This window comes from Chironomus tepperi, unplaced genomic scaffold (assembly GCF_022539635.2).
Source record: "Chironomus tepperi strain 1889 unplaced genomic scaffold, CSIRO-AGI_Ctep_v1 contig_33, whole genome shotgun sequence".
NCBI classification, from domain to species: Eukaryota; Metazoa; Arthropoda; class Insecta; order Diptera; family Chironomidae; genus Chironomus; species Chironomus tepperi.
This window is the reverse complement of record NW_027226155.1, coordinates 540,520-566,418: the sequence shown is the minus strand read 5'-3', so window position 1 is coordinate 566,418 and position 25,899 is coordinate 540,520. Positions and strand designations below refer to the sequence as shown.

General features: G+C 33.5%; 1 protein-coding gene across 2 annotated transcripts in view; it reads right to left on the bottom strand.

The window, feature by feature from the left end:
• Positions 1 to 25,899, bottom strand: part of LOC139095076 (uncharacterized) — a 56,925-nt gene that overhangs the window by 6,624 nt on the left and 24,402 nt on the right. For both annotated transcript variants that reach the window (XM_070646335.1, XM_070646327.1), the window contains exons 6-9: positions 5,675 to 6,019; positions 2,961 to 5,591; positions 2,696 to 2,889; positions 900 to 1,199 (exon numbers count right to left, since the gene is read on the bottom strand). In XM_070646335.1, coding sequence (XP_070502436.1) covers positions 900 to 1,199; positions 2,696 to 2,889; positions 2,961 to 5,591; positions 5,675 to 6,019 — 3,470 coding nt within the window. The remainder of the gene's footprint in view (positions 1 to 899; positions 1,200 to 2,695; positions 2,890 to 2,960; positions 5,592 to 5,674; positions 6,020 to 25,899) is intronic.

The following is a 25,899-nucleotide window of genomic DNA, read 5'->3' as shown; positions in this document are numbered from 1 at the left end:
AGAAGTGAGGTTGACATGAGTGAATAAATATAGAGAGAATGAACGGACAGGATGAAAAACTTTTTTCATATTGTTAGCTTAATTTTAATTCTGACGGGACGTAAATGTGATTGTTTTGTCTTTTTATAGATGAACGTGGGTTAATCTGGGTTATATGAGGTCAAACTAGTAGTTTTTAAGTATTTATAAGCTTTTTTCGATGCAGTATTGAAGTGTAGTGATGGATCTGGTTGATTTATTCTGACAACTTTAGGGCTTAGACTTCGGGGTGAATAGTATGATGCAAAAGTCTGATTAAGCATATACCTGTGCTTTTTGAGCTTTATAACAGCCATTCAAGGATCTATCCCTCCTACTTGAATGGTACAACTTGGTTAATTGATCAATAATCCAGTTCCAAGCTGGCTGACTCTAATTTAAGACTGAATTCAAGTCGAATGCCAGAGTCGGCTTGGTGTCGGATCAGGCCGAATACTAGAGCCAGATTGGTGCCGGATCTCAGATCGATTAACCAATTTGAATTGTTCGGGATAGAAAAGTTGTCAACCAATTTTTGGAAGTACAAAACAATGCTCGTAGTCGAAACAAGGTCGACTCAACATTTCCGTCGATTTTAACCTCTTATAATACAAAAACACCATTCTAAATTTCAATTCCACTCAATTACCCATCAGTAAAATTCCATCACAAATCGAATTCACAGTTCTATTATAAGATCGCTTTGAATGCGTCTCAATCATCCTTTTTTTGAGCATCCATCATTGACAAAAAAAATTGGATCTTCCGTTTTTTATCAAATTCAATCATCACTCTATTTTTATATTCTCATGTACAATCACCCTCATACATATATGTAGCATCTGGAATCAACGAAACAACATTGAACTCGAAATACTCACCTAATATCAATCTCATTTGATTTTATATCTCCAATTGAATTTCCAATAAATGCCATTTGCTCCTCACTCACACCAGATAAACTAACACTTATCCAACGCAACAGTGGTACGGATGATAGTAATGCATGCAAAAATTGTGGTTCTACACGATGCTTTTTATTTCTATCTAACACCGATATACCGTCAATTTTGATGTGACTTATTGTTGATGATTTTAATGCTCTTGCCATCGTCTTGAATGTTTTTGTTGCATCATCCAAATGGATAATCCAATTACATATTTTCAATGTATTTAGCAGTCTATGAATGAACAGAATCAAAAAAACATTTTTATCAGTTTATTTAAGAGTCTTTTACTCTGAAATGAATAAGTTTGTGATGCAGCAGGCAAGTATAATATACACAAAAATAAAAAATTTGGAAATGAATAAAATGAACAGAAAAGTGTATGAAAATGAAAAAGTTTTTGAGATAATTCTTGTTTTTGGCATCGAAACTAATTTAGGAAAAATGAAATTGAGGAAATGAAGAAAACATGGCATTAAATGTAGAGGTTCTTAATATGATATCCGATAGGATAATGTCCTTTGTGCCGTTTATTATGAAGGAATGCAATTTATTGTTGGGAAAAGTTTTCATTAATAAGTCGTTGTCGAGCATTGTTGTGGTTGTATGGGTAATGAGTGTGCCTGAAACGCATATGAAGTAGAAGTAGCCAAAAATTCTCCCCCAGCTCAGAGTTACTCTGGTTATTTGCTATAAAACAGAATTAAGCCGGCTTTTGACTGATTACTCGAAAAACTCCTTCATCTTCACTTCCCCTAACGAAGAAAGTCACCTGCTCTAAGGTACACGCTTGATTGTGCACTAAGTATAGGTGAAGGGAGATTAAGGAAGCCTAATTCTGACTAAAGCTTATCAAATGTCAAGGCCAATGCCTTCCCGTGGTATCCTCTCCATGAATTAAGGTCTTCAAAACTGATTTTCTGGACGGTAAAAGAGCTCGTGGACGTCCAAAGAACACTTGGAAGGAAGCTGTCGATAGAGATAGTGTTGCACTTGGAATCGGAAATTGGCAAGTGGAAGCAAGTGATAGAGTCAGCTTCAGGCGACTCCTGTGGAGGATCGTGGATCACAACTGATCTTTACGACCAGCGAAGTAAGTAAGTAGATGGTATCCTCTGATACCGCTAAATAGACCATTTGCATCTGAGCTATCTGTCCATATAAAGGACTTTAAAGGATAGAGCAAAAGACTATTTAAACTATTTCGTCTGAAGAGTAGCAGCCCCACAATCAAACTAAGGATGGAAAGGCTTACATCCGACCATCTCCAAATACAACTTGTACAATGAAAGCAACTTAGTCGTAGGGGTAGGGGTAGGTGAATAATGAGATACCGGCGATTAATAAAATACATGACAAGATAAAGCCACATTTCAAGTCACACAGGATATTAAACACTTTAAAGAACAACCATCCATTGCAATTTAATTACAATATTTTATCTAAAGTCATTAAAACTAAAGAACTTACTCTAAGAACCATTCGAATACTCAAAACCTCCAATCATATCAGAACATTAATGAACAACAGCTTACTTTATTCTCGAAAAGAAAACTTTTTTTTGTGTGTATTATTCGAATACGACAAACTTTACTGCTTTTTGGTCATTTAATTAAACTTAATGGAGTCACAGAAATGTATGATAATGAAATCTGAATGTTGTTTGAAAAACTTTTGTGTATATTTGTTCATTAATTTTAACTACTTTGGATGGTAAATCCACTACGTACCCGAATTTTTGGTTTATTTGTTGGAAGAATGTGGAGAGGCTTTTATCATCTAAAATGAGTGGTGGAGCTGATGTTGTACTTCCCAAACCCGATCGTGCTGGTGCTGATAAGTCCAGTTCTCTTAAATTATGAAATCCACCTAGATATGGCAAAAGTTGTGGACCACGTAATGGTGTTTGGTCACCGAGAATAATCTGTTGATTAATTTTAAAGCATAAAAGTTTGGTCATGTAAAGCTATGGGAAAAAGTCATTTGTTATCATACCTGCGTTCCAGACAATTTTAATACAACAATGGAATTACAATCATAAGCATCGGATGGCATCTGCAGTACACTATTAAACATTGGCAAATAAATGCGACAATTTGACAAGCCCAATTCACGTATGGATGTAAGCGATAGAAATATTCGAACTTGTGCTAGAGTCGATAAATTTTCAAATTTAAAACTCCATCCGTCGAGGCTGAGTAGACGTAATGTAATACAGCTGCCTAAGGCTCTCGCCGACATTGTGATAGCTGTATCTTCTAAAATTAATCGTGGTGAACCGAGACTTAACATTTGTAAACTGGGTGATTCAGCAGCACCCAATACCGTTGGCAAAATTTCACTCAGTCTTGATGCTCCTTCCAATTTAATTGAATGTAATGTTGGACTGATTCTCACAGTTTCGCCTAAACACATTGAATCTTCTAATGATAATTGTGCTTTACTCAAATCAAGTCCATGTAGGCGTGAATATGGTTCCCTTGCGGCAAATAATAAATCATGTAGTGTACCGGAATTGTGTGGACCACCTTCACATGCTGGTGTTGGATACCATGTACGTGATATGACAGAATCTTGACTTCTTTTATCTGGTGGACCTTCCAATAACTGTCTTGGAAGTGTTTGAGATCGTCCTAATGTTGCTGTTGGTGGAAGACCACGTGGCAGTGATGAGAAAAGACCGGGTGGATATGCTCGTGGAGATGGTGCACCCGTTAATGATCCTTGTTTTATTAAACCTGAATTTCCACTACTACTACCACTTCCCGATCCCATACTTACACCAGATGATGATGGTGGATCGTCACGTGCACCCCAACATGCTGGCAATGCAAGCGACGATAATGGTCGATTCTTTAATAAACTTGCTAAAGCACTAATTGCACCCCGTTCACATCTGAGATGTGGTAAGGACAATCTATTAATATGTGGACATCTCTCAAGTGCTGCACAAATTTGTACAAGCTGTGACGTACATAATCCCAAATCAAGAAGTACCGAAACTAATTTAGTTTGACGCGGTATAGATTTACACAATGCTGATACGACAGATTGTAATTTCATAGCCGGTGGATCCTCTTCCAATAATGTCAAAATTAATTCAAAATTTTCTAAACGTGGCTTTAACAATGCCTTCGATATGCATGCTGCTAAATGATTTATATCACTCTCTCGTACATCATTTTCAATCAATGACGATATTCTCAATGTGGTTACACTTTCATTACGTGAGAGAGCATCGAGAAATATGTCGAGTGCATTACGTGATTCTAATTGAATGGTTTTCTCCATTTGATACATGAGTTCGAGATTTTTGAGTGCACATATCGGTGATTTGAGTGCCAAACCCCATCCTTGTAATTCATTAATTGATGAAGTAATCGAAACCCAAATTGGATTCGTTTCGAGTGGCGAGATTGGTGGAACTTTCGATATACCAAGCATATCACTTAATGCATTTAAATTGGCTTCTGTTTCACCTCCAGCTAGTGCAAGCGAGAATACTGTTTGTGGACTAAGCCATAGTGTTGTTAATTTTGATAATAAAACGTGTGCTCTATTTCCAAGTAATATCATTGAGAATCTCAAAACTTTTAATATATCTGCTTCAACTTCATCAGCCAAACTCAATCCAGTTATTTCAGCTGCTAATAGTCCCGGACGATTAGCCAATGAAACTAAATAGTTTGCAGCCAAATATTCGTATATTCCTTGGCATATTGGTGCATAATAGTATTCGCCTTTCTTCTTTGCGGTCTTGCCAAATAGCGGACATTTTTCAAAGCATCCAATTACTGGTGATTCAGGAGCAGAACAATACATTCGTATTTCCGCTGTTGAAAAGACTGAACGTTTCGTTTTGAGACAAAACAATGCAAGTCGTCCCAATTCAGCAATATGAGAATGTGGTATACTCGGTGCAATACAACTGATAATTCCTTCAATTACATCAATTTCTTCGGTCGGTAATTGACCGCCATTTGTCTCATACATTGATGCAATTGCTAAACATCCTAATGGTGTTCGTACAGCATTACGAAGATAAAGTGAAGTCTGTACAATATCTAATAGTCTAGTTGGTGCACCCCATTGTCCACCACCGAGTAGTGATGCTGATCTACCCCATGTAATACCCTCATATTTCAAATGACGCTGCATGAGCGGCAATAAATCCAAACATTGTGATGTATTTCCTATTAATATAATACGAGATTCGGGAAATAATTTTCCTTCAAGGAGGTCAATAATATCATCAAATGTGCCTTTATTTTTACGATTACGTCCACTACTTCTCATCAATGTCGCATCATAACTATCGAGTACAAAAAGTAATTTTCCTTTTAACGACTCTAATGTATTCCATGCTGAATTGAAGGCACCAAATCCCGAAAATAGATTTGGTGTACTCTTCGATATTAATTCTTTACTAATATAATTATGTAACGTTCCTTTTAATTCACTTAATGGTACAAAAAGTGCTAAAGCTACGGGTTGACCGCGTTGAGGCCATGGAGCATCTCTTGCCCAATTGTGTAATATTCTTAACGCTAATGAACTTTTTACCAGCCATGAGGGACACTCTATAAATATTCGTCTCGGTGCCTCAAGATATGGTCCATCTTTGGTCTAAAGTTACGGAAGGGATAGAAGAAAAGAGAGTCAATTTTGGTACAGAATTGTCATTCAAGGCTACAAGACCAAAAACTTACATGAACTGCTTGAAGAATTTGATCTATCGATATACATTCATTAAGGCCATGTGATAAGCTGCTTAAACGCAACTCAGGTTCCAATCTTGCCGGACAGAGTGTACCAGGTATCACTGGATGTACCCATGATGGTAAAATTGGTTCTTTAAGTGAAAGATCTATGTACAGAGTTTTTAAATAAATTGCCAGCCGCGTTTGTGGATCACGTGTCTTATCGGATACAATTGGTGGTCCGGGCGGCGATGGACAATCAAGCGATGCATAAGATCCAGATAATTCTGTACGATATGATGATGGTGTTGTTGCTTGTGATTGCTTTGGCTGTGGTGTTTTGGTTGGATAATGCTGAAAATGAGAAAAAAGGAAAAGTTCAGATAAGTGAAAATGTATTTTTGAAAAAAGTAATTTTTATTGGAAAATTTATGTCATGCTGTATGATAATTCGTTTTGCATACTTTAGATTTCGGCTGATTTAATCAAGAAATTGTTTCGAATGTGAATTTTTAAAAGAGATTTTCGCAAGTCAAGGACATCCAGATTGAAAGAGTTTAGGAATTTAGGCGGTGGGGTATAAGAGTTGTTGGTGGTGCAAGGACAATGTATGTGGCTTAAAGTGACTCTTAGCTACACTCCACCATGTATCAACGTTCATCTCGCAATGATGACAGTCAATTTAAGCCACATAGTGGGATGGGGTCGAGTCACTAATTAATACAGGGTGCGTTGGCCTAGAAAGCCACCAACCTAGTAAGCTCCTATCCTACAAGCTAAGAGAATTAAAGAGAGAGCTGAATTGGAAGCCTTGAATTGCAACTGATCTGTACGACCAGTGCAGCAACTAAGTAAGAATATTAGGATGATTTGTAGGTACACTTTTAAGGCTATTGGAGTTAGTTAGACAATTTGAAGACAAGAGATCCTCTAGAAATTCAGCTAATCATTCAAAATTCAGGACCGTTAAGTAAATAAACCTCAACATAACCTCAAAAAATATCCATAAATCTTAACCTTGCCATAAAAGATAGAAGAAAGAACCCTTTTAAAACCTCCTTAACATCCAAATCTTTCCTCCTAAATTCATCTAAACCAACATCCCTTTTACATTCCGGGGCTATAAAGAAGTGTATGATAATTTCCAAAAAAAAAGAAATGCTGTACCTCAAAATTTGCATACTTTTCATCTAATATTTTCCATTTTTATTTCTTTTACATACAAAAAATATACAGAACGTCGCATCGATATAAAAAAAGGGAAACTTTTTTATGTTCATTTTTTTAGCTTTTGCTGCATGCTTAAAACATCAGCAGAATATTTTCTTTTCGATTCTCATTTGCGTATGCAAACTCAATCTGCTTTGCATGAGAAAGCATTTTTATAAGCCACAATTATTGTCATAAAAGAATACTTCTTAGTCGAAAATGGAATAAGAATGAAAAAGAGGTTGAATTTGCGAAATAAGATAAGCTTTAAGTAATGTTGAGCTTTTGATTCATATTTAATCGTTCTTAAAAGACATGCTTAATAAAGTAGAATATTTTGAGTCTCAAATTGAATCCAAAATTCAGGCAGAATTCAAAAAAATCACAAAAAAATAATAAAATATTCAACAATGTTGATGGAAGAGCCGCGCACAAAAAGATAACAACTTTTTTATATCCTTAACATGATTGTTCCTTTTATGAGAGTCAAAACAGAGCATTTTTTTATGTTTTTCTAGCAACAATAAAAATCTTGTGGCATTTTATATATTTCGTCTCTAACATTATTTGCCTCGATTCATTGCCTAGCTTGAAATAAAAGAATCTCTGACATAGAGAAAAAACAATAAAGTCAAGCAATGACAGGGAATTTTTAAAGAGAATGAAAAACTATTGTAAGTCAATCATGATTTAAATTGCTTGGAAGCATGTTTGTCCCATCGAGAGTAAACTGAAAAGAATAACATTATTGAGTTATTGAACAATAATGACTTGAGGCAGTCGGATGAGATAAATATTGAGCTTGATTTCAACAAAAAATAAAATTAAAGTGCGGATGTTGGTGTCATGTTGGATATTATGGTGTTAAGAATTTAAAGTTATGAAATTAGTTGAGGTTATGTTACAGAATATGAAACTATTTTTGAAAATGGGCAATGAAATTCTCAGAATTGTTTCCCCACCCCACCCTGAACGTAATAAGTGAAAGACCTTAAAGCAGTGGTGGGCAACTTTTTTGTGCCACGGTACACAGGTTGCTCACTACTGAACTAAAGACACACTGCGTCAAAAGTCGGAAAATATATCCCTGAACCACTCAAGCTTCGAATCGTGATCAACTTAATCATTTCCCACTCCAGAACCAGAGAGTGTCCTGCGGTTGCCCCTTAAAGTCACTAAAATGACTCAAAGACTATAGCAGTGGAGGACAACCTTTAATTTTTTGGGGTATACCTTTTTGGTAAACCTCAACCGGAATCCCACAAGACATAAGGGTCATGGTATTTTTAAAAATATTTATCGGCACACAGGTTGCCTACAACCGGTCTTTAGACTTTAAAAACTGAATTTCCATACCCCGCGAACCTTTTCCACTGAAAATTCATTCTTTAAGATTCTTCAACAGATAAACAATTCAGCTATAAAATATAAATATAAATGTATACATAGACATATATATGAATAACTAAATGAGCCTCATACACATACTAAAGCTATGCTGAATATGATTTATGGAATATTTAATCTGATTGAATTGATTTTTTTTACAACAGCTTTTGCCTTCCCCATCCCTCTTCATCTCCGTCTGTGAGCATATCTTGCCATTTTTATTATAAACCATATCCATATAATGTCTGTCTTTCTGTCTACATCCGCAACTAGTTAAAGATATAAAACGAAGAATGCTCATTTGTGGCATGATTTAAAAGCTTAAGAAGATGACTTTTACATTTCTGTTCTAATACGTTTTGTCTGACCCTAAATCTTCAATTTTATGTCTGATTGACTCGATATGGAACATTTACTGCATTGTTCTGTGTGACTTTACAGATTGATATGAACTCGATCTCGATTCTCTCGACTGATATCGATTAGAAAATCACTCAATTCTCATGTTCATTTATCTTACTTGTCTCACATACATCAAAGAATATATTCTAGTAAATTTAAACAGTCATGCAAAAAAAACATGGAACAAATTCATGAGAATTACTTTCAGTCTTGGGGTTGTTTGCTTCACCTCGGATATTTTTTCATATCCGCTATTAAGCGGATTTACGCGAGAAATACAAAATGACACTGTGTATCATTTATGGATGTTTATTTAGATGTTGTCGCTTTTCTTAGAATTGCTTTTGTCTGTTGAATGCTTTTTTTGATGTTAAATTGTGGTTGGATCAGGGGAAAACATATATTTTACAAAATTATTTTACAGTGGATTGACATCAAAATTTCGATGTTTTTAAAACATTTTGTAGACACTTGTTTTCACTCTGAGTACAATACAGACAGGACAGACGATTTACCGCTTCTCAGAAGAGTTGCCTGTCTACCAATGCCTCCTATCCCTTACTACGTCACTTTTGTAGCAGTATTGATATAATGTCTTCAAATTTGCCCTTGCAACGACAGAAAAATTGCCTTTTCCTTTAAACCCAAATACCACACGGCATAGATATTGCTGAAAATCCAGTCCTAGCGCAGCATGACTATCAAATCATGCCAGATTCTATGAAATCCAGTGTTCAGAGTCTAATCAGTTAGGAACCAAATTTTCAGCCATTTCTATGTTATATGCTTTCCATGAAATTGCCCTTGAAAAAGTCAAAAACACGCAAAAGAATTCAAAGAACACCAAGAGATCAAAAAAGCAATTCCAATGCGTTACGAAACTCCTAAACAAAAAGCTTCCCTTCCTTTCTCAACTTGACTATTTCATATCATTCCTTTGGGCAACGGAATTTGATTTCATAAGAATATCTATGGAATATAACTCTCCATTTTTGCTTATTTATTATGTACCTACATCTACATTTGTGTGCGTAGGATAAGAAACAAACAAAAGTTTTTTTGGGAAAGGAATGAAAGAAAAGAAAATTAAATTCCTTTTGATTATGGCCTATGGTAAAACATCATAAATCATTGTGGTAAATTTGTATTCTTATTTTACTTGACTCATCTTTTTTGCTTTTTATTGTTGAATTGTGATATAAATTTATGAAAATATTGGATTATTTGGTAAGGCGTGAGATATACTGATTTTTTTGGATTTTACTAGGATGCAAGTTTCATTTTACGAGAAATTAAGTCTTAAATTGTCTCAAATTTTAGTTAGTTTCGAGTTAGGTTCGAGCTCTGATTTCTAGTCACTATGTGGTAATTTTGAGAATTTTTCATATTTTTCAAATGTTTCCGAGTGATACAAATGAAGAAAGCTTCGCCAAGAATCTTTTTAAGCTCCACCACGGAGCTTTTATTAACACCCCAGGGTAAACGAATAGAAAAACTGACCGTTAATTTTGTATGGTTTTACAAGAATTTGTACGGTTTTTAGCGCTGGAAATTTGAATAAAAAAATAACGGTAGAAATCCAAAAAATGTTAATCTTGATTGTAATTGATATTTACTTAATTAATCATGTATATTGGTATTATTTCTGCAAGTTATCAAATAATTTACCGTAAAATTTAATTAAATGATTTAAACTCAAGAATAAATCAATTTTTTGTGATAATTTCTAACTGTTTTTTAAAATTCAAACATAAGTGCTAAAAGCAGGACACTGCTAAAACTGATTTGCTAAAAGCAGGACACTTTCCGTTTACCCTGGTTAACACCAAACGGTAGCCGCTCTCTCGTGGTATTTATATGACTGCCATTTGATTAAGGCTCGATTTTTAACATACCTATAGCTGTTATTTGACTAAAGCTCGTTTATTAGCATCCATTTGGCTGCCATTTGATTAGGGCTCGATTTCTAGCATATTTATGACTGCTATTTTACTAAAACTCGTTTATAAGCATCCATGTGGCTGCTTTTTGACTAAATCCTAACAGGCAATGACCAAACTCAACTAAATGAGCGTACTCACGAGTATATTCAATCAATATAATTAGACATGCTCAATTTTGTGATAATACTCATGAGGATGCTCCTTGTTTGTTCAAGAAAGCTCGTTTATTAGCATTTACATGGCTGCCATTAGACATCCACTTGTAAAACCTTATTTGACCTCCACATAGAGATGGCAGCCATTTGGATGCTAATAAACGAGCTTTTGGCAAGCTTTAGCTCCTCTTCGCAGCCTTCATCATTTACATCTCTAGGTATGAGGCAATCTTTCAATTATTTTTGTACCACATTTCATGCACAATCAATTTTTCAATATAACTCATGTTTTCTCTCGTCGTTTCTACATTTTCATTTAAATTGCAGAAGGATTCGCAGGAACTTGTTAATATTGATATTTTTTGTGATGTTTTCTTTTCTTTTCTCTCATGATATCTGGTGTCTTTCTTCTCAATGCCTTATTTTGCCTTTTTTCCGGTTACATACACACACATGTATGTATGTATATTTTTTCTATTTGTATGATAATAGATGTGAAAGATAGGAAAGGAATAAAAAGAAGAAAACATTTCTTTTTTCTCATTTCACATAAATAAAGTAAATATATCCTCTATGCGCTTCAAATATTAACTTCTAGTAAAATTTTCAACAGAAAAAAAACTTTTTTTCTTTCTTTTCTCTTTTGCATCATTTTACTCAATTTCACCCACTCAGTCTGTTCTACTTGTTACTGTAAATACATATTTCTTTTCCCTTTGTGAAATAAAAAACGGATGCTTCATCTTTTTGAAAAGAAAAGAAAAAGATAAAAAAAAAAATATTTGTGTGATTTTGTTGAATGACTTGTAATGTTTGACATTGGAATGAGACATGAATGTGTTTTTTGTGCCTGAGTGACATGTATATTGAGTAAATGCTTATAAAAGTCATTCAATTGGTGATTCTGTGGAATTTGAATTTTTTTGGTTACATGTGGGTTTGAGATCAAATAATGCCCAATTTAATAATTTTTGAAATTAAAGTGCCGTGACTTGATCAAAGAAATTTGAAGATTTTGTTGTTCTGTCAAAGTGGCCGATCAATCTAAACAATTCAAGGGCATAATTGGGAGGCTTCGTAGTCAAAATCAACCGCCTCCCTCCCCATATTAAGAAAAATTCTTCAAGTTGCTAAGGATTTTCATCTTTAATATTCCAAATACTCCTTTTATTGGCTAAACGCCTGAATCTGTTGTTTAAATGCCATTTATTCCCCTCCTATTTAGTAATAAGTGAATGGTTATATGTTATTCAATGTATGCTGAATTAAATTTCTTGAACCAATCCCTAATAAAGAAAGAAAACGTCATTAGGTACCGTAGTGGTTTTACTGTAGATTGAAGTCGTTTTCTTTGTCTCTTAGGGACGGTCTCAATTCCGTCAAGAGAATTTCACATTGTACTGTTCAAAAGGCATCGTTGTGCATTAACAAGCACTTTATGCTGTTCAGAATAAAAGTTTTGGTTTTATACATATCTCGAGTAGATGAAATTTCAATAATAACAACTAAGATTCATCCAAAGAGGTAAGCCTTCAGACAAAACATGTAGTCTTGCAGCCTTAAATAAATATAAGATATAGATTCTAGGTCTTCGCATCTGAAACGCTGAAAATGCCAAGACATTGACACAGTTAAATCTTCTTTGTTCACTATCATCCGGATGACATATTTGAATGGAGATGAAGAAATCTCTAATCCGGATAAAACTTCGGTTAATGCCTTGAGAAATTACAGACCCGTGGTTATTGGCAGAGCCCTAATAAATACCATTGTTTTAGTGACTCATTTATAGAAAATCGTAAAAAATCCATGTCCCTCAATTCATAAAATTTTATGAATTGTAAAAAAGTATATCACACAGTTAATTATCTCATCATGCTCTAATATGACAATTAACACTTTTACGAAAAAAACAGATTTCAAAACTTGGCAATATTTCCTTCACAGCTCCGTTTCATTTTCTTCATTATTCCATCCCGTTGACGATAAAAAAAAACTTTGTTGATTAAAAAGTTCTTTTCGCACTTCCCACGTTACTACCAAAAAACAAGAGAAATACAGATGTAATTGTACTGACAAAAGCTACATTCTTGCTTACATCATGACGAAATTAACTATTCGTGTATTCAAAATAATTTTTCTGCATGTAAACATCTCTTTCGAGACAGTACAGCACAAAAAAGAGAGCTTCTTCTCCTCACTTTGTTGCTTCTTTTTCTCTCATTCTATGTCGGGTTCTTTTACTTTTTTTTCAGGCCTCATGAGAGGTTGTTAAAAGGCGGATGTAAAACATCAAAATCATTACAAGTGCCTTCATTAAATTTTATGGCTAATATCAAGTCTAACCGACATATGTTGATTGTGGAAGTGAACCCAAAACAGTTGAATATGCTTTGCAAATATTCGACATTAAGGAAGTTGCCATTTCACCTCCATTAACAGTATGGCATTAGTGCACATTAGTATGGCTGCATAAATATCATGAATATGCATGTACAGCTCATCGCTTATTATGTGAGGAAGACATAGTTGGGGTTTTATGGAATTTTAAGAAGAGATTGGCAGAAACTGTAGAGGAAGAAGATGGTTTGACGTGGTTTGGGGGTTATTCTTTGGATTATAGATTTTGGTAGTGGAATTCTTATGACAGACCACTTCCTGAATAGCACAAGTCGGTCAATCGATCCAAAATCTGACATTTCGTCGACGTGACTCTGTCTTAGACCTGGATTCGAGTTTAGTCCGGCACTATGTCAGAGTCACGCTAGTCAAGTAGGAATAATCATTTGATCGATCCAAAATCCACCTTAAGGCCGATGTGATTGTGACTTGATGCCAGATTCGATTTAAATCCGGTGCCATGCTAGAATCATGCAAGTCTAGTCGTTAAAGCCGATTAACCGATCCAAATCTGGCTCCAGGCTAGCGAGACTCAAGTATGGTGTCGGGTTGGAACCTATTCCAGCAACAATTCAGAGTCAAGCCGGTTTAAGACCGTAATTTTGATGGATTAACCGATTTGAGCTGATCAGAATTTTAATGACTTTACAGCACAAGATGCAATTTCCAACTCTGATATTCTCATGTATGTAAGGGTATGTACAACATCTAATTCAATAACCAAAATATCCACAAACAAGCATTAAAATAAATAACATCTTACCCATTGAGAGCACTGATCCCAATATCCATCACCAGCACCATCAACCCATTGTGACTCAAGGGGTAATTCTGGCTCTGGCAATTGCCACTTATCGAGTTTTGGTGTTCGTGGAGATATAGTTCCACGAGTGCACCACAAAACCGAATGTGGACAGCCTATGTTGAAAACTTTTTTAATTCAATCTCGTGATTTGATAGGGAAAAGGAAATTGAGAATTAAATCCTTTTTCTTTTTTTGTGTGTGTATGTTATGCTGTTGATGCTTCACAATAAGGAAAATTATTTCCTTTCTTATTTTTCCTCTTTTTCCGGAAAATTGCACAATCAACAACTTTTGTCATTTGACACTTTTAATTTATTTTTTCTCCTTCTTTCTTCTTCATCTTTTTTTTCAACTTGTGCTCCTTTTTATTATTTTTGGTATTTTTCTTTTAATTTTTAACATTCACACTGAAAACAAAAAAAATATATATTTTTTCACATATATGGTCATTCATCTATCTATATAATAAGATAGAAATGAAAAGACAAACTTTTTTAATTAAACTAGATTTAACGTGATTAAAATAAATAGTTTGTCACAGTCTGAAAAATTGTGTGTATTTTATTATATTATACAAAAATAAGGAATAATAAAAATAATATTGGTTCGGATGGAACTGAACATAGTGAGAGGAGCGTGACAATAAATTTATATATATTAAATGAAAAAAAAAATTTCACAATTGAAAAAGCAATTTTCAGGCAGTGTGGCGTCTATAAAATTAATGAGCATAAATGAAATTGAAAGATGGTTGTATAATGAATTTATGCTCGTACGTACAATCAGTATGAATGTTTAAAGGACCAAAATGAGATACGCTCGGTGCTACTAAATATTAAAATAAGTGCTTTGACTCAAATTTTATGACTTGAAGTTTTAAAGTTCTTCTTATTTTACAGTGTTGTTGGAACTTTGTGGTGCGGACATGAATTCTGTGCTCTTTTTGAAAATGTCATGGATTGAATATCCTAACAGACATTGAGCATGCAAACTTTAATGAGCATTCTTATTATATGCTCGGTCAATTGAGTATGCTTAATTTTGTGAGTATACTCATAAGTTGACTCTTTCTCTATTCGAAATAGCATCTGCAGATTTGGTCAAGCCTTGCCACCAATGTGAACCGTAACACAAAACAGTTTGTACAACACTGTACTATTAGAATTTCATGAGAAGCACGTGTTGAGTTTGTAAGGATTATTTTTTATGGGTGTTTAACATGCATGGTGGTAATTTTCAGTGGAAGTTATCCTTGAAAGTTTTAATTTCTATTTTGGAGCAGTCGAATCTGATGCTTGTTTTGTAATTTGATGATAAAATTCGTGTGTAATGGTTGGGAGATATAAAGACTAGTTGTTTGGTTTTAGTCTGTAATTTTTGATTTACCTTTAAAAAATCGTTAAGGACATGTTATTGGCGAAAATAAACAGACAGCATCGAAAAAGTCAAAAATTCGGACCCATGCCAAATTTAATCAGACCTTAGATTAAAGGATTGTAAGAGACGAAGTCTGAATCCGAAACTGACCAAATTTTAAGTGTATAGCTTCTCGTGTTATCTCCTCATAACGTTAAATACACCACTAGCGTCTAAGTCATGTGTCAAGATAAGTACGCAAAATAGACTATTCAAACCACCTCGTCTGAAGGGTAGCAATCCCATAAACAGACTAAGGATGGTAAGGTTTACAATCGATCATTTCCGAAATCAACAACGAAATCAACGAAAGCAACATAAGGCAAAAAGGAAACTGGATTTCATTAAATTTGTCTTGTGGCTAGAGTCAAGTCGTCTTAGATCTTGATTTTCAGTCCATTTCTACGCCGTGTGCCTTTTAGATAAGTTTTCTTCAAATTCACTTTTACGAGATGTTTTAAAAGTATGTCCAAGGATAAGTACTAGACTATAGTTGACTATCAAACTTAAAAAGCCTGTACCTATCCATAAAAGAAATAAGAAGATGTAAAATAATATATTCTACATTTTTTAATAAGACTCAACGCTCTTCCTACCTGCGGCAAGCAAAAATAATTCGTTTTATTCTATTCTTCTTACCGTAGGCAAATATACTTCAGAGTAAAACATAGAAAATAAAATGTGTAATTGTATACCAGACCAATGGAGCTTTCTTCTCTGTCGTATTTTGGTCAGATTATAAAAGTTTTTTTAAAACAAGAAGACTGTCCCCTCAAGACTAATTCAAAATTACTTCCAACATAATACAATAAGAACTTTTAAACTATCTATAAGTCTACAAAAGCATTATTCTCGCAATTTTTTTAAGGATTCAGTATAAATTTTGTGAATGGAAGCCATTAAATCTTTAGTTTAATACATAAGACGTAATTGAACAAAAAGGATCTATGTTTAGTGCCCGATTTCTAAGCCATTTATTCGAAAATTAATTAAATTGTTTGAAGGATACATTTGGGGTGACTATGTTGGTGATTTTTGGATGGATCTAATTATGGGCGCTTTTGGCAAACTGGATTGTATTGATTGGGGAGTGATGAAACGTCAATAATTAAGCACGTTCGGAAACCACTTAGGTTAAGAGCCATAGTCTGCTTTTCTTGAAGTTCAGATGCACAAAGCTGCCGATTAAGGCTGTATCTTATAGTTTGTCCAAGACTGTAGACTTTCATTTCCTGCATTTTAGATGTTCAAAGCTGCAGTTTTGGACTTTATATTATAGATTGTCCTAGGCTGCTGGCCTGCAATTTCGGACAAACTATAGAAATTACGCAAAGCTTCATAATTTTGTTACAAAGCGTTACAATCGGAGGAAAGGAACTAAAAATGGGTTTTTAAGCGTTTCATAAACGTTCCCATAAAAGTCGAGTAGGAACAGGCACAAATTAAATATCTAAAATTCCTCAACAACTCATAGTCACCCAATCACATCTACATAGATGTAATAACAGCAACAGAAGTCTATATCCATTAAAAAGAGGACAAAAAGGCGGCAATAGAGACGGAAACTTTTTCCATGTCACTGAAGCAACACATAGTTTGAAACTATTCGTCCAAAAAAATTTTACGATTAAATTTCGATGGCATTGGCATGGAGAAGCGATGGTTGTAAAATTCATTTTCACATTAATTCTGTCACCCCTCAAATGAGTAGCTTCGGATGAATGTTTTCAAGCATAAAAATGTAATTTTAGTTGAATAATTTTTGTCCTAATGGACAGATGACATTAAAAGCACATCTGAAAAATGTCCTAATGACACCTTTTTGAGTGATTTTGACACCTAAATGTTAAACTTTTCAACTCCTTCCTTCATGCTTGTTAGAAACTTTTTTTTTGTCCATCAGCTGGACAATTTGGAACTTTGATTTCCTTTAGCACATAAAAAAAGCTCCTCCTGTAATTATTGGAGCCCGAAAAATGTAATTAAAAAAGTTTATTTTTCTTTCACTTTTCCTGCTCATTCTCCCTCTACTTTTTTATGGTTATCGCAATGAGTTTATAAATTTTAATTTTTTTCTTCCTTCTTCTCAGCAGTTTTTTTCTTCCTTTTTACAATTTTTTGTGTGCGCATTGCGAGTATTAAAGGTAATTTACATAATAAATGTTGCTGTTGAATGTATTTCAAATATAAAATAATAAAATTAAATGCTTTCTGCAAACGACTTCATTTTTCATACAAAAAAGTCGTGGTTTGAGAGGAGAAACTTTTCTGTCGAGACTTTTGTAAAGTTTTTTAGCTTGATATTTATGTTTTGGTTAAAGTTTATGTTTGAATAAATATTGTAATGGTCTTCAATTTTATTCAAAAGATTTCTCTTCTTATTTTGTGTGTATTTTGATATGGAATGAAGTAATGAAGAAGCAGAAATGTCGTACCCGGAAGTCATACGACGAAGAAGAGTCCAGATTTAACCAAATTTGGTTTCAGGACAGAATCAAGTCGACCTGGGCCGAAATTTCAGTCATTTCAATGCTATGTATGTGCTTTTCAGGCCAGTAGTTAGAGAATCAGCTAATTAAGCGTATTAATTAGGGTTCTTTTAACGCGACAATGGGCCCCCGTGCGTCCCATACAAGGAAGTAAGTAAGTAAAGCCATGATTCGGCCCAAGGGAATTCAAGTAGGATTTTAAGTCCTTTTTAACTGTTGTAGCCAAATCAACTCGATTTGTGTAATTTGTGGCACTTAAATTTTAATTCCATTGATATACCTTGGGTCAGGGTATTTAACAGAGTGGCGAATTCTTCGTTTCTAATAAGCAAGTAGCAACAAGCATAAATATGTTGTTGACTATCACACCGATGAGATTTAAATCTCTATAGCGATTTAATTACCGATTAATCTTCAATAATTCAAGGAATATTCACAAATTATTAAGTATTTTTCTCAAAAATAACCTTCAAGATTCACAATTCCCATCCAACATCCCTAACCCACCCACAATTCTCCTAAATACTCTCTTTTCTTCTCAAAATTCAGTTCTTTAATTCAATTTTATTTTATTTGATCGTTAAAAACTTTGAAGATTATTATAACTTTATTAGGACACCAGCTTTAGATTTCCTTTTTTATAATTGACCTTTTATGAAATTTCTTTTGGGACGATATTGAATCTCATGATATTATTCTATCATTAATAATGTATTAGAGCCTGAGCTAAGCATAAGATGTTTCTTTAAATTATTTTTTGGTATCTTCAAATGTGTTTCTTGAATTTTAAATAAGTGAATTTTTATGTTTGAATTGAAGAACTTTTCGAAAAGTAAATGATCATTTTTATCCATTCTTAATAAACTGGATATCTTTTGAGACTTTTGGCAAAAAAGTTTTCTTTTTGAGCTTTTGTTTGGATATTGTTGTGTTTATATGATAAGGTCGCCGGACTCGAATGTATTTATAACTTTGATATTTTCATCTTAGATAGATTAAATTTTATATTACTATGCATCAACCTACACAGCTGTAGTTGATATGCTATTCAAAAATGATGCTAAATATAATTTCAATGGTTTTATGAATGAATTCATGATTGAGCTGAATATGACCTTGGGGTATGTGTAACTTGGTAACTTTTGGAATGATGTTTTAGGAAAAATTTAAGAAATTAAGGGTTGAATTGTCATTCACTTGAACTTAAATCCAATCTAGTTACATTCCTTAACTATTCCCCGGATCTATTATGAGATTTCGAAGGATAGAGCTGTCTTCAGACATTCCCTACACGCGGCAATGGGACCTCGTATGCCAAAGCCAAGGAAGTAAGTAGGTGGAGTTGATTCCCCAGATCGGCACGTCCCAACGGCGACGAGGTGGCAACATTTCAATATGTAAATGATATGTCGATCGAGTCCAAATAGCACAAATCGATTAATCAAAAATCAGACCCCATACGTGATTATGTTTTGGTTCCGATTTGGTTTTAGATCCTGAACCATGCAAAAGTCATGCTTTTTTGGGATCAAAATTTGGATCGATCAACCAACTTCTGGTGTTCGGGTATGCATTTAGCAATGGAAGAGAAAACCACAACTTAAATTTGCAGACTTTGTGGACGGCAAAAGATCGAGAAGAAAACCGAAAATTTCCTGGATTTGATAAGGACCATAGAGTTCTCAATATTAAGAATTGGCAGCATTTATCGAAAGATAGAGTTGTCCACTGATGATCTCTAAACGTAGTAATGGGTTTTCATGCGCCCCAGCTAAAGAAGTAAGTAAATGCAACTTAAATATAATAGACAGCAAGATGCTGCTTTTTAAAAACTCGAAAAATCATAGTCGATTTGAGCTCTGTCTGGGACTATAAGCTAGCACTCCCTGGGAAGTATAATATAATTTTCTGAGAAGGATTTTAACCATAAAACTGAAAATCTGTAGATTATAGCGCTGAATTTAATTACCTATCTTATATCTTATAACCCAACTTTCCCGTTAAAGTAAATTATTCCATCATTGATCCTTTCCACTACTTAATTAATATATCAGTTATCAAAAGAGAGTAATTACCGGAAATAAACCTTCGAAGTGAGCAGTAGAGCGCAAAATAAAATTAAAACAAGTTACAATGAACATAAAATACTCAATAATTAACATCACAAAATAAATCCACAACAGTGTAAGTTTTGCAAAAGAAGATTTTTATTAATTACACTTTTTTTTGCGAATAATAAATTTTCTAATTAAATTTTTCTTCCTTTATCGTGGTTATTTCTAGCGAACAAAAATTTACGATACTTTTTCGTGCATGTCAAAAGCTTTTCTAAAACAAAATCTACTTTTTGTAGGAAAAAACACTGGAAAATGTCTCGGAAAAAAAGCAAGCTTCCATTAACGTAATTAAGCTTAATTATCCTTGAAGATTATCCCATGCTCTTCTCCGGTATATTTTTTATATATTTTTTTAATTTCCTTTTCACTTCTATTCAAATGCGTAGTGGCTTTTACTATACACATAGACATAGGAGACATAGATACAAGTGGGGGAGCAAAATAGAAATGATTAAGAGAAGTGGAACACAGAGAAAAAGGAGCAATCAAGAGAAGAAGAATAAAAAAAAAATGTAAATTATAATAATTTTCCTTCTTCTCTCTTCGTTTTCATTCTCATCTTAATTTCTCATGCAAGTGGAGATGCTTAGGAAAAAAAAAATATTAATGGAATTAGTAAGGAGATAAATTGGTTGTTGTGGCGCATCAGGAGCCAGCTTAAGGCGCCATCTGAGGAAGGTTATTCAAAAATTTAAGTCAAGTTCCAAATCAATTTCTAGTGCTTAATGTTGCTATTAAATTGAACTAACTTTAATGTCCATTTCAAATATTAATCTAGATCAGTGGCGGGCAACCATTCATTTTTTGAGGCGCACCTTGATGGTAATTTTCGATCGAAATCGTATAAGTTGGTACAACTGATCTTTTCCATGCCAGATAAGAAGATGATTTCAAAGAAATAGGGTTTTGTCAAGAACAACATGACTGTACTTCCTGTATATTTTAGATGCGCAGATCTAGGCTAGAGAGGTCATGGATCACAGTTGATATGTACGGCTAGCGAAGGAAGTAAGTAAGACCTGCTGTATTGGACTATACATTTAAGTTTGTATAATTCTTCAAGTCTGCGTTTTATGCCTGCAGGCCTGTAATTTTTGACGAACCATACAAAGGACTCATGGACGGAAGCTGTCAATAGATAACATTTTGCACTTAGAATCGGGAATTGATATACGGCAGCTAGCCAAAAAGCTAGCTTAAAAAGCAACATCATGGATTATAATAGAACTGAACGGTCACGAAAAGTTGATCACTTATGGAGAACAGATAGAGAGATTAAGAGTTGTTTTATGTCACAAAATAAGCATGAAAATGTCTTCCCGAATCCACCTTCACTTTTAAATCATTCAGCCATCCCTTTTCAGCCAGACAAACTGACTTCCTTAACTCCATCGAATTTCTTAAAGAAAATTTCCCAAAGAAAACTAAAAGGAATTAAAATGATGAGAGCAATTTAACTGGCAGACATGAAAACATGATGTAATGTAATGTAAATAATATTTCTTTCTTGTCTTCAGCCATTCCCTAATGGCTACTGAATATTTTGTCACGGAAGTGGATGTAGGACAAAGTTTTTAATGTTCTCCTAACAACTACCACTCAACTTTTACTTTTGTGCTTTAAAATGCTTTTAATTCTCACTCTTGAGATCATGTTCACTCCATGACTAAACCGCATTGATGTTATTATAGTTCACTACTGTATCTATATGTGAACAACTTTTCGTTGTATAAATATTTATAAATTTTTTAAAAAATTTATGAATGTTTTTTTCCTCCTAGACATAGACGGTTGAAAATTTGTATAGCATGGATGTCGATATTATGTGAATTACTTTTTAATGAGTTGTGCTCGATTCGTGCTTTAGTTCTGTGAAAATTGTTGGAATTATCAAGAGTATTCAATATGACTGATATCCAGCAGTAATAAAACTATCTTGAAAATTTAACTAGAAAAATTCTCTTTTTTATACTTGTTTAAAGCTTGACAGACTGAAATAAATTGTTGAAAAAGAGTTTTAAGTTAATGCGGATGGAAAAATGGAAGTCTGACATTTTATGATTCTTTTTATTTGAAATGTTTGAATGATTTTCAAATGAAAAGTATGGAAAATAAATTTTATGAATTTTAAGCATGTGGTAGGTACAAAGAATTCAAAGATCAAAGTATACGTAGGATTTGAGAGGCTTCTTTTTTTATTGGAAAATTTGTTTCCGAACAGCACAATTGAGGTGCTACGTCGCCGGGGTGATAGCAAGATAGGGGGTACCTTGATGTCAACATGACGACTGTTTTAGGCTTTGCTTATAGAGTTTTAGCTTAGCTTTAAAATGAAATTCGCCTCATTGAGCGGTTCGGGACTTAAATTATTGATTTCTGTTTCAAATCGGTTAATCGATCAAAAATCCAGTTTTAGGCAAGGCCAGTTAATATCCGGTATAATGCCAGAATCATGCCAGATTTTAGATCGACTTATGTAATTGGGATTAAAATCAGCTAAATGCAAAACTGTACCCGAGTGGACAAAAATACGTTGGAACTAGTCAATTGCAAGTTAATGTCCAGTTGATCTCTAATTCTCGAATATTGCTAATATTCAGACTCAAGGATCAGACACTCCAAAAGGAGAGATCCTGGTTCAGAGCTCAAAATCGACTTGAAGTTTGTAAGCAAAAGTCAGCTCAAGTCGACTCAACTCGATATAAAATTCAAGCTAACTTCAACCTATGCCAATAATTCAATTTAAAATTTCATTTGATTTCATTCAAAAAACTCTTTCAAAAACTTTTTTCTATTTACTCCTTTTAAAGTCTTTAAATCTATTTTCCATCTTCCAAGAAACGACAAAATTAAAATTTTCCATCTCATAAATTTTTGCACAGTAGTAATGCCTCTAGCTAACAATTACAGACTAAAAATCTTTTCATAAACTTACTCAGATTTTTCATGTTTCAATTCATTTTTCTTTTTTTTAAAAAAAAAATAAATAAATAAAATAAAATTGAATAGAAGCAAAAAAATTTATTTACTAAATGTAATCTAGAGGAAATATTTACATCTGAATAAATTAAGGTGGGGGTACGAGAATTTTGGTATTTTCTATTTTGGCATAAAATTTGCATATTTTGTAAATGAATCACTCGATAAAAATTTTTAAAATTGTTAATTTGTAAATTGTTTCTTCGAAATAATGGAAGTGGAATTTTTAGATAAAAAGCTCTGGTAGGGAAATTTTAAAATGTTTATTGAAAATTTTAATTGTTAAATTTTTTAACGAGGTGCAAATTTTGGTTCATGATTTTGTTACAAAGTGTTACGGTGCCGGTTTAAAAAGGGGTTGGGGATCTTAAATGCTATATTGAGCGTTGCTTGATTTTTCAAACTTTTCCTAAATTAGTTTCAATTTTAAATTGTGTAAAGAGAAATTAAGGAGCTTTTAAGGGTTTTTTTTAACCATCTTTAATGACACCAAATGGACACAGATGTCTCTTTTTGGCATCCACATGGCTACCGCCTATTTTTGGCATGTTAATTAAAAAGGTTTAGCGGAGCCTTAAAAGCATTGTGTCGTAGGCTTCTTCATTTGTGTCGCTCGGGTTAGTACCCCATAGTTAGAATTTGTTAAAATCCCAGCAAATGCTCATCAATTCACAAAAAGTTCAATGTCCTCAAAAATACGATTTTAATCAACCCAATAACTTTGGCTTGACTTACATGAACCAACATGCATAATTTGGCCTGCTTCATGTTCATTTTTATATGTATCTCATATTCAGTGACCACGTCCATTTAAATTATATCAAAATTTACTCTTCAATGAATTTCACCGAAAAAATGTGCATATCATTGGATATATTTCGATATTTAACAATTATATTAATTGGATATGTTTTTGTTACCCTAAAGAATCGTTAAATTTATTTGCAGTAAAGTACGAGAAATGATTCTATTGAATTTGAATATTGTCGACATTTGTTCTCAACTTAATACGACCATAAATTCAATATTTATGTTAAGTTTTAATTTATTCAGCAATTATTTGCGTAAAGGATTATTACATCAGCTTTTTGTGTGATTGTAATAACTTTATTTGCGAGTAAATTCATTTATAAACTGTTATGTCGGGTGAGAATTAATGAATTTTTGAGTAAATCAAAACATTTGGTTCCGATGAAGCTGGTTAAATGCTTTGGGTAAATGAAATTTTTTAGTAGAAGGTAATTCCTTCCCTAATAGGCAAAGAGACTGATTTTAAGTATCGTAGTGGTCTTTCTGTACCATGAAAGCATACTCTTTCCCTATTAGGGCTTTTAAGCGATAAAATCTTTAATTTTTTTAGGTTTTTTAATACTAATGTAACAGCCAAGGCTTGACAACTCCGAACTATACTAGTAAATAATCCCAAAATGTATGAAACCCTAGAAGACAAAGGACGAGCTTCTAAGAGCAGTGCTGAGAGCACTCTAGACTCTAGCACAGTATGCTCAACTAGAATATTAAAGTAGATTAAGCTCTTGAGAACATGCTCTTTACCTAATAGTAAATTTACTTCCGATATTCACAACTATTCCCAAAATTGTATAAAAATTCCAGAATTTCAAGGCCTAACTAAAAGCTTTATATCAATCAATTTTCTGTAGGCTAGCCATTTGCTCGTTTTTTATCGCAACAGCCTCGGCTCAATCCCGAATTTTTAACAATGTTTTGTTCCTTGCAAAAGTCAGAAACTATTGTGAAAATCGTAATTTTTAAGCCTTTTTTTTCAAACAAAAAATCATAAAAACTGCAGTTTTACAAGTTTTATATGAAAAATCGTGGAAATCATGATTTTTGCTATAGTTCTTGACTTTTTGTTCTGTGTTACGATTTTTTTTATCGAAAATATCCGTTAAATTCCCAATTTTCAATTTGTCCCCATTTTTCACACAAAAAATACATTAATTTTGTGACCACATTCATAAGCATGATCCTTAAATGATCCTTGTCTGCTTGAGTATCCTGGGTTGTTTTTTTTTCAAAAATTTCCAACCGGCCTAGTCTGACTAGAAGACTCTCATCATTAAAATTTTAAATTTCCAGTAAAATTTTTATTGATTTATTTTTGCATGAATTTCCCAAATAGCAAATCACCAAGCTACAAAAGTCAACACAACCGACTTTAAAATAAAATCTCCTTGACATCATTGATCATTTTGACATTATTTATTCTTCATGTCATCTAGCCAATTTATTTGTTACATCTTCAATGAGCAAAAAAAATATTCTCCGACAACGAATCCAGTCCATCTAAATTCCTTCATAAACTGAGCATATATGCAAATATATTCATGCCAACATAAAGTTAATAAATGTAAATTTAATGCACTTATCAAACAGTAGCTTTCTGTCCGTAAATGAGTAAGTTCATTTTTCAGTGCCATTTTCTACACCACACTTGCCATTGCCACAAAAAAGGAGCTTTTTTTAAAAAAATTTAATAAAAATTAATTGTATTGAGTGCTAAGCACTTCTCTCAATGGTTCCATAGGGAAGTTGAATATTGCAGTAAGTAAGTTTGCTTTTATTGAAAAAAGCCAAGAGGCACCATCTGGAATTGTGCAATTTTAATCAATTTCTTCTTTTGCTGTTCCTTCTTATTTTATTTTCGTGGTATTTTTTTTAGAGAATATGAAAAGTCCATCAAACCACATTGTTCCTCTTCCTTCTGTTTCTTTTCAATCATTTTATTACACTCGAGAGATTTTTATTGTTTTTCATTCCCATCCCTTCCATCTCTCTTTCATATCATTGATCCATTCAATTCTGTATCTTTAATTCTCATATTCTCATATTCACTTGACAATAGAGCAGCAATAGATACGATGACGACGACGACAAAAAAAATATGTGTAATGTGCTTTAAAGAACTT